The sequence below is a fragment of the Sparus aurata genome, chromosome 5, assembly GCF_900880675.1.
Source record: "Sparus aurata chromosome 5, fSpaAur1.1, whole genome shotgun sequence".
Taxonomy (NCBI): Eukaryota; Metazoa; Chordata; class Actinopteri; order Spariformes; family Sparidae; genus Sparus; species Sparus aurata.
In genome coordinates this window covers 1561753-1571740 of record NC_044191.1, presented here as the reverse complement: position 1 = coordinate 1571740, position 9988 = coordinate 1561753, and the positions used below count along the sequence as shown (strand labels likewise).

The window sequence follows — 9988 nt, the reverse complement described above, 5'->3', positions numbered from 1 at the left end:
TACTGCGAAGCCAGTTTAGTGGGTTAGCGAGGTATGTTGAGTCTAAAGCCAGGCTTCCCTGTACTACAAAGGTGGCTCTCTTTTAACCCGGCTAGATCACCATGGTAACTTATGCTTAGCTCATAACCTGGTCCCGACCAGGTTATGTTCAGAGTTTCAGCTTAAAATCGGCTATAAAAGCGCCGCTGTTTCACTGTGTAACTCATTCGGAGATGGCGTCACCATTCATTGAGAACCCGGTGGACCTGGGAGCAAGAATAATTCGGGCAGCACTACGACGTGAGCGGCTTCTTCGAGATCGCGCTGATCCGCTGGCATTTCCTGATCAAATTCTCTATGAGCGATACAGATTTTCAGCCGAGGGAATACGGTACATTTGCTCCCTTATTGAGCCGAGTGTCAGGAATGCCACTTGAAGAAGCTGTGCGCTCACTGTCGGGCAAACTGTTTGTGTAGCCCTTCGTTTTTTCGCCACGGGAACCTTCTTACATTCAGTTGGTGATGCAGAAAATCTGAGCAAGAACACACACTGACAAAATGATGGGGCAGCTTGGCTACATACCACTTTGAATGATGTTTTTGTATTTGGCTCTAACTTGCTGCCATGTCCGACTGCTGCTTCCACATCTTAATAAAATGCAATATGACATATTAATTAGGCCAACCTAGTATTTATTTGTCACAGACAATGAGTAAAGTTAATCATTTCTTTGATGTGTCCATGAATAAACTGATGAACTGATCAGTGTTTCACCCGTTGTAGGGCAGTGTACGCCCAAACACAAATCTTACAGGCTGGAGCTATTTTCACTGTCAGAAAGCTCTTTATTGTCATTGTACAGGGACAGTAGCTACATTTGCTTGTTCATCCCGACACAGTGATACAAAAAAAAAAAAAACACTGAACATTTATAGCCTACACACACTCAGCCTCGCTTTCAATAAAACACACATGCGCATTCTATAACTGAGATCAGTAAAATGTGAAAACAATATAGACATCATCCAAAAATTAAAAAAGATAGTTTTTGCTTCAGTGTATTTATTTTTTAAATGGATGAGGGTTAATATGTAAAAGTTGCACAATGTTGAGCTTTCAGAAATGAAAACACTAAGGGCTTAATATAATATTGATCATAATATTAATCATTGTTAACTTACGCATTTACACGGTCAGCAGTTTTCTGCCAGCAGCCCTCCCTCGCTCTGTTGGCGGCGACAGTGTTACTTTTTGCCGTGATGGTTTCTTTGACTTCTTCATAGTCCTGCATAATAAGAATCTGCTCATCTTGAGTAAAATATGTGGCCCGGAATCGATCCATTTTCGCACGGAAGTAGAATAATATGACGTCAAACGCCCCCTTTTATGTGAACGCGCGCAGAGCACAAAGCAGAGAACCGGACTTGACAAATTAAGTTGATAACCACCGTCGCAGTACAGTTTAACTCTGTTTGGGGACTTGGGGCTTTGTTGAGCTGCATCATGAGCACAAAGCCTGGCTATGTTGAGCCCCCTTCGCAGTACAGGCCTCAGCTGTTTTTCTGTCATCAGGTATGTTTACATTTTGTGTACATAGTATCGTTTTGTTTGGCCTCGGCATGTTTATGTATATAAGTGTGTATGTGTGTTTTCTTTTCTCTGTTTAGAATAGGTCCATGGTTTATTTAGAAACATGATTAATGGATTATTTTTGTATGTATATATACTGTGAAGAAACAACTATATGATCAACTGTCCCCCCTTCTATGTCTGTCCGCTGTGTGTGGGGCAGGAGCTGTGCTTGTTGTGTCCGTCACCGTCAGTAACGCCAGCTGTTTTTTCTGCAATCAGAATAAATCCTGTGAACCTGATAGCCTGTGTGGTGTCTCGACTGATAAGAACCGAACAACAGGGTTACATAAGCATATACGGCTGTGACAGTGAGGAATTATGTGCTGCAGGAACCATGTTGATTAAGGCCAGACTTGGCGATGTCCAAAAATTTGTCAGAATAACAGAGCCGGATCTGAAAGGGTTTTTGATTTCAGGTAAGAAATTGACATTGGAATCAAGCTTTGCACTGGAAGCTTTAAGGTGCTAAGATTAACTGTAATAGTAACTTGAGTACAAATGTTACCATCTCTAAAAACATTAAGAAACTTTGAATGCATGCTTTGCTTAAAAAGTAGTAGGCCTAATAATGAGTAGTTTTATTTCACATATTAATTTATTGATGTTTGTTCAAAAGTAATGTTCCAGATTCATTGGATATTTGTGAGTATTAGGCCAACATGGACTCATAAGTATGGTTTACACAAGCTATTGTCTTTTCCTGTAGCATTTGCAAAGTTTGGTGTGCCAGCTGTGACAGAAGGTGTGAAGGTTGTTGACAGTTCGGGGACTGAGTTGGATGACGATGTATTTGAGGATGTAGTTAAGGATCCATCAACTGGAGTGTTAACCATCAAATATGACACTGGTTTGTCTCAGTTACATTTGTAATTTATATTACAGTATTTAATAGACATACTAGTTCCTTGTGGTTAATATTTTTCCTTCCATCTGCTTCGATCATGGTCAGAACCTGTCTCCATGGTACCATCTCCAGAGCAGTCGGAACTACCATCCCTTGATTCGCCTGATTCTCAAGATGCAGACATCCTTTCAGAGAGTCCTTCTCGTAAACGGCAGAGGCTGGACACAGAAGCCAAGCACGTAAGAATTTACACTCATACACCAGAGCAGACCAGGAATTATTTTTAATTTTTAATTATTTTTAAAGAATATATAGTCTTATTTTAATAACATTTGTTTTTAAGATATTTTTTTAAATCTTTACTTGTTATTGGGATGTATTCTCAAATTGCTGAATAGTTTTGCTCTTTGTTTGAAGTTGGTGGAATCCATTCTTACCAAGAAACCTGGTGGGGAACGCATAATAAATGAATATGATCGAAGCAAGTCCCTGACAGATGAAACCAGAAGGAAAATGGTGAACATACTTGCAGCTGACATGACGGAGAAGAATGGGTAATTTGTAAATGTTTTTTATATAACTCAATGTAGCTTTTAGATTTCAATTCAAATCGTTCTTAAGTCCAGTGCATATAAGAATCTTTACTTTTTTAAATCTTGCAGTACATCACCACCGAGACAGGTGAAAGAAATGTATGCCAGAGGAATTGTGAGCTTGTTCCCCTACCTCAGTGATCCATTCTCCAGGACCGGTTATGTAAGTCACACACTATAATGGCTGTGACAATGCTAAATTTAAACATTTTGATTTCTACCAGAGCATACTTTTTAAGATACTTTGTGACTAAAAAAGTGATATAATTGCTCTGCATACATGTATTCAAGTTGCAGTTGTGGAACTATAGCTGAGATGGTGTTTTCTTCATCCCACAGTCTTTTTCAAAAATTTGGTAGAGGGTGGGGAAGAGGAAGGATGAGGGAGCAGAGAAGGAGGAGTGGTGGATTCAAATTCAAAATGTCACTCTTTTTTGTTGTGTTCAAAATCACTTGGAAGCACCTTAACTTTAAAAAAAATCTCATTAATGGAGTGTCTGTTTTTGTTATCCTTTCACCCTCCAAGGAGCATTATTATGATGGCGAGAGTGGCACTGGGTACTTGGCCTGGAGGATTAAAACTATTCAGAGATCCACAGCTAGAGACAGACGATCAACATATGATGGTAACGCTATAATAATACTAGAAGAATATCTGAAACATAGCTTTTTTTGTTGTTTGTTTTTTGCCTGTATGTTTAAATGGTTGTCAAAATATGGTATTTTTCCATATTGTGTAGGACCATCTGAAGGGGCATCTCATGAAGATGGGCCTGGAGGACCTGCTGCCAGACGAGAGCCCCAGTTTTTTCCAGAAACTGTCCTGAGTGAAGATGAGTATAAGGAAGCCATCGCACTGATGAAACATTCAGCTGATGAGAACACAATCAAGAAGTAGATGAAGCTGACATTTGACTTCCGCCGCAACATGGTCCTCGACCCACAGCAGTTAAGTAACGTGCTGTCTGTCTTTCCATGTTTCGAAGACGTCAAAGGCTTGGTAATTATTTTTCATTATTTTGACATTGTTTTGACAATTTCATAACTATGTAAAAAGTATGTGTGTATTTTAGTGACATTTAAACAATTAACACAGTTCATCTGGCTGTGAAATCTTGAAGTTCTCCATTGTCCTCACCCTAGGTGGAACATGATTTTGTTCTGATGTTTGGGGAGGATGTCTCTGGCAAGTTTCTGGAGAAATGGACAACCACGTTCAAGAAAAAGATCATCCAGCAATGCAGAAAGCTTCCATCCACCAGTGAGCTTGAAGATCTCCTCCTGGCAGCTGATACTCCTGAGGATGGCACTGAAGTGGATGACGATGTTGGTAAGTATGACCTTTTCCACATTCCATTGGCTGCATTTGTTATGTGTGCTTCACTTTAACCTGTTCTACTGTGCAGTACACTCATGCCAAGGTCAGTATGCCAGGTAGCGATAGTTACCAGCGTAACAACATCCTATGAACATACGATGACCAGGAACAAATAATAAAATTACGGCCACATACAGGTATTGGCACCTTTTAAGGCAGAGAATAACATAACTAAATAGTGACAACTTGCCAAGATAAACAACCACAAAACTCTGCTTTACATATTTCAACATTATCAATCAAATAATTGCTAACGCATTTGCATAAGACATGGGACGATAACAAAATGAGAAACACATTTACTGTGCCTGCTGGTTCACAGACACATTAGCCTGTTGTTCATAGCACTGCGTCTTTATTTTAGCGCTGTGCATGAGCAGAGCATCTACCATCTTCTGATGCAAATGTGAAAAATGTTAGAAACGCAGTTTTTTTCTGTCTTTGTTTGATTTGTTAGCAGTAGTTTAAATATTGAATGAAAAATAGGTCAGTAAAAATAGAGAGCTTATGATGATATAGAACTGCTGTCTTTTTGGTGTTTTTGTAAAAAAAACCTTTTAAAAAAGTGCTATTGAAATTGCAGAATCACTGACTTTTGCTGATGGTCTACTTTACATCAAATTTGTGTTTTTACAGGTTGGGACAGTGACCTCTCATCGATTTTGCTGCTGTTACACCTTAATCCCCCCCTCTGCCCAGGGTCGTAAGAGACCAGGAAAGGTGTCTGCTTCCCAAGCAGAGAAGCATCTTGTGGTCTTCAAGAAGATTTGTATTTGTTCCTTATTTTATTTAATGTTTTATTTGAGGATGTTTCACTGTGGAAGCCTCGGTTTTGCAGGTCATGATCACATACATAAACACATAAACTGTGTGTGTGTGTGTGTGTGTGTGGTATTACAACCATGTAATTATAATGGTCTTGTCTTGTGTCTTTGTTTTATCAGACAGGAACCAGCATCCAGGAACATCTTGATTCCATCACGACAAGCACACGACCCTACCTCCTGGCTGTAGGACGAAGAAGAAAGCGGTCCACCAGTTCTTTATCATTCTTGACAAAAATGCCATCAGTTGCAGGTCGGCCTCCTCACTTAGTGCTTTCGACAAATTGTTTAAGGCACATTATGTTTTTGCCACCACATACAATCCCATGCTGTACAACATGTTCACGTTCATCCAGACCACTGTGTACAACATAGATGTTGGCAAAGTGAAGGAGAGTCCCCGTGTCGCAGAAGTTCGGGCTAGGTTGCTTCATTAGTACTTGAACGGATCTGTTTGACATGAAGTGTTTTGTTTGTCAGACTGAGTTAACTTGCGCGAATAAACTTGTTAGGCATTCAAGAGTTGTTCATGGTTACTTTGATGGAAAAAATCTTCACCTTAAATGTGCTCAGACTGGATGTGGCCGTGTGCTTGGAACTTTTTCTGGGTTTAGGAAACATTTAAACACCAAACACACTGACAGTATTGACCAACAAGTTAATAATGATGTCAATTTAAGCAGAGCAGATCTTGGTGATGCAGGAGAGCTGGTGACAGCTAATGTAGAGGAGACAGCCACAACACCTACCCTGTTGACAAAGTCCAGTAGCAGCACTTTAGATATGTGTGCTACTGCTATTTCACAACTGAAAGCAGCTGGATTAGTCTAATGTCACGAGGTTTGTCTCATCCATGGAAGAAGTGATTTTTGAGATTCACAGTCAGGCTAAGGATGTAGCTTTACAGTGCTTGTCTCCACAGGATACAGAAAATAGAAACAAAATAGAACAATCCTTCCAAAAGTTAGAAAATCCATTCACACCTTTAAGGCCCCGTCCAGACGACAACGCCGTTTTGCGAAAATGCACATGTATTGCATCGTTTTGGCCGACCGTCCATACGGATCCTGAAAACGCAGCGCCTGAAAACGCACTTTTTTGAAAACGGGTCTCAGGGTGGAGAAATCCGAAAACGCAGCCCTCCCGTTTTAATGTGGACGGCGAATCCACATACTTTCCAAAACGATGACGCCATCGCCCCACCCCGCGACGTCCTCTAACAACAACAACAACAATGGCGGCCTGCATGCTCGTGTTCGTGCTGCAGAAGATATTGAGCCTTTCTTGCAACTTACATGCCTTGTAGTTGAGTGTGAGCCGTAGCAGCAGTTCGACCTCATTACCGGTCCACACAAATGATTCTGGTTTCCTTGCACTAGCCATTTTCATCTTCTTCTTGCTGTGTTCGGTTTCTCCGTCTACTGTCTGTCTGTTTACAGCGCGCAAGCTTGATGCGCATGCTCCGTGTCTTCTTCTCCGTTTTTGGTGAATGTCAAGCGCCACCTATTGGCCTGGAATATGAACTACAGCGTTTTCGGTCGTTTTCAGTCAAGACGTGTGGACGCAAATATTCTTAAAACAATGACGAGGAAGACAGAGAAAAAAAAGATCGTTTTCACCCGTGTGGACGGCCCCTAAATTCTGAAGCAAAACTAAACAAACACTTAAGAGAGAAATGGGGACTTGTTGAGCCTGTTCAAAAAGTGCTTGGCACAAGATTTGACAGCAGAAGAAACAAAACTACTGGGACATATGACCAAGTCATTGTAACCGATATGTTTGCATATGTTCCCATTTTGGAAACACTAAAGAGTATTTTACAAAAAAAGAATTTGCAGACATGTTCAAGCCCAGGTATATTCCCAAGGAAGGTGTGTATGCAGACTTGAGAGATGCCACCTATTTTAAAGAAAGTCTCCTATTTTCTATAGAAAAAGATGCCTTGCAGATTCAGCAATTTTATGACGACTTTGAAACTGCAGATGTCTTGGGACTCAAAAGGGGTTTACATAAATTAGGTGCTATATATTTTACTTTAAGAAATTTCCCACCAATCTTTAATTCATCTTTGACTAATATTCATTTATGTGCTCTATTCCATGCACAGGACATCAAGCGATACAGTTTTAGTTTGATACTTGAACCGCTTATTAATGATCTGAAAGTGCTTGAAACAGAGGGACTTCAAATTCCAATTTTTGAACATACGATTCATGGTACTGTAGTTCAGGTCACTGGGGACAATCTTGGTTTGCATGGTTTGTTTGGCTTTGTGGAGTCATTTGGGGCTCGATATTGCTGTCGTTTCTGTCTCCTTGAGAAACACTGTTTTCAAACTGTATTCTGTGAAGATGATCCAGAAGTTGTTTTAAGAACTGTTTATGCACATGCACAGCACTGTCAGACTGTACAAACAGATCCTAGGCGGCCTCATGTATATGGTGTGAAACGCATTTGTCTGTTGAATTCACTTCAGTATTTCAACACAGCCAACAACTTCTCTGTAGATATAATGCATGATATTTTAGAAGGGGTTGGTCAATTTGAGGTGAAACTGATTCTGAAGTACATTCAAGACAACTTCCTAAGTGCTGAACAAGTGGCTGGTAGAATACATGCATATGACTATGGTTTCAATCAGCAGCGAAACCGTCCACCTCTGCCAACAGATAAGTTGATGGATGGAAGTAATGATTTGGGGTTGAATGCCATACAGTTTTGGTGCTTGTTACGCAATATGCCTTTGCTATTTGGTGATTTGATCAAGACAGATGATAAACACTGGCATCTCCTACTTTTGCTTCTACATATTGTTGATATTGTATTTTCACCAGTCCTGTCAGAAGGCATGACCATATACCTCAAACATTTAATCATTCATCATCATAAGCTGTTCAAGCAATTATTTCCTGAAATAAATCTCTTGCCAAAGCATCACTTCATGATACATTACCCTCGTAGCATAAGGCACATTGTTCCGATTTTGCACACATGGTGCATGCGTTATGAAGCCAAACATAACTTCTTCAAGCAACAATTAAAAAGCTTTAAAAACATTACAACGACAATAGCCAAAAAGCACCAGAGTTATATGGCAATGTATCATGAATCCTTTAGCAAGGAAAGATTAATTGTAGGTCCAGGAAAAATGGTGACACTGTATGAGTTAAAAGAGGGTGCAGCAATTGCTGCAAAATTTGGAAATGATTTGTCAACCCCTGTGTTTTCTGCCAAATGGATAAAATATCATGGTACAGAGTACTGTTGTGACTTCATTATATGTACTGAGGTAGCATGTGAGATGCCTGTATTTTGTAAGATTGACACGATCGCTGTAAAAGATGACTGTGTTATGCTCTGTGGAAAATTGATGGAAACCATGTGTTTTGATAACCATTACCACGCCTTTAAGGTCAAGCTGCATCCAGACAAGGTTCTAAAAGTGTTGCACATAATTGATCGTTTTTACTTCAAACCATTCAATGTTCAAATGAAGTATGGTGCGACAGATGCTGCCTTATATGTTGTTCCATATTGCCGTTTTATGCAGACCTAGGGTCAGTGGTGGTGTTGTTAGGCTTACCAAAAGTTAAAAATTGTGTTTTATGTAATGTTTTTATGCAGATTGGATCAGTTGCTTGGCACACCTGCAACCATTTACCTCATAAATGTTATATTTACAGTTCACTTCGTGCCCTGTAATGGCACATTGTGGCTTGTGTTTTTCCAAAAGTGAATGTGAACAAGTTGTTGTATTGGGGTGCCTGGCACGGCAGGCACACCCATTGCACAACTATTCACGTTTTTGTTTTGTTTTTTTAAGTGCAGAACATGAACAGTTTCTTAAGTGCTTTTGTATAACTGAAGGTTGGTTACAAATGCATCTTCAAAAGGTTCTTTTGTACAATAAAAAGTGAAAAGTTAAATGCATTTTTATGATAACTTGTTTTTATTCAATGGTACATGGTATGTAATTATTATGGATATAGGCAATTTGACACTACAGAAGTGTAAAAATAACACTACATATTTATCTGTGCAGTGTAGATGAGTGTAAGGATTTGACTCTGAGTTGGTTTTTTCACAGCAACAGAGTAAATCATCAACACAGTAGTGTGTAAAATAACACTTATCAGAGTTATATGAGCCTCCAGTGTAAACCTTCAATAACTCAGTGCAGTGTTAAAAAGCATTAGAATCGAGTTGATTTGTCATCACAGTAGAGTAACTTATCAGCACTGCTGAGAGTCATATTTACTCTCTCCAGAGTTATTTAACCTGTAGTGTTAAGTTTTATTAACACTGTACAGTGTAAGCCAGTGTTAATGTTTTACTCAATTTTCAGTTAATTTTACTCCGAAATTTTAACACTATGGAAAGAGTTAATTTAACACCAAATCTGATAAGGACCAAATACACTCGGACACTGTGTTAAATTTAACTCTAAGGGTTGATTTAACACTGCAAAATGTACTGTGTAGCTGCATTGCATGCTGAGCCTGTAGTCCAATGAAACCGATGGTAAATTTGATATTGACACCACTGGTGATCGCACTAATCCCACCCACACCCCCACAACAGAGGACAGCCCACTGTGGGCTGTGTTTATCGCTCCTGTCCACTCGCTGTGTTGGAGCTAATGTTGGGTGACACTCAGACACCCTGGCTGATGTGTTTTGGCACTGCGAAGACCCCAGCTGTGCATTTACATATGCAATGACCCAGATTAGCATCCCT

General features: G+C 39.8%; 1 protein-coding gene across 1 annotated transcript; it reads left to right on the top strand.

Annotated features, from left to right (window-relative positions):
• The first annotated feature begins 1946 nt into the window (after positions 1-1946).
• Positions 1947-3947, top strand: LOC115581641 (uncharacterized). The gene is made up of 7 exons (XM_030416913.1): positions 1947-2028; positions 2319-2459; positions 2562-2695; positions 2874-3010; positions 3119-3212; positions 3576-3675; positions 3790-3947. Exons 1-7 carry the CDS (start codon positions 1947-1949, stop codon positions 3945-3947), a joined length of 846 nt encoding a protein of 281 aa, XP_030272773.1.
• Positions 3948-9988: the final 6041 nt, after the last annotated feature.

Bases quoted from the DNA above. Each gene is read 5' to 3' on its own strand.
- LOC115581641 (XM_030416913.1), top strand. From the start codon at position 1,947: ATGTTGATTAAGGCCAGACTTGGCGATGTCCAAAAATTTGTCAGAATA. The intron at 2,460-2,561 runs GTTTGTCTCAGT...GATCATGGTCAG, and splicing joins AACCATCAAATATGACACTG to AACCTGTCTCCATGGTACCA. The intron at 3,011-3,118 runs GTAATTTGTAAA...TAAATCTTGCAG, and splicing joins GACATGACGGAGAAGAATGG to TACATCACCACCGAGACAGG.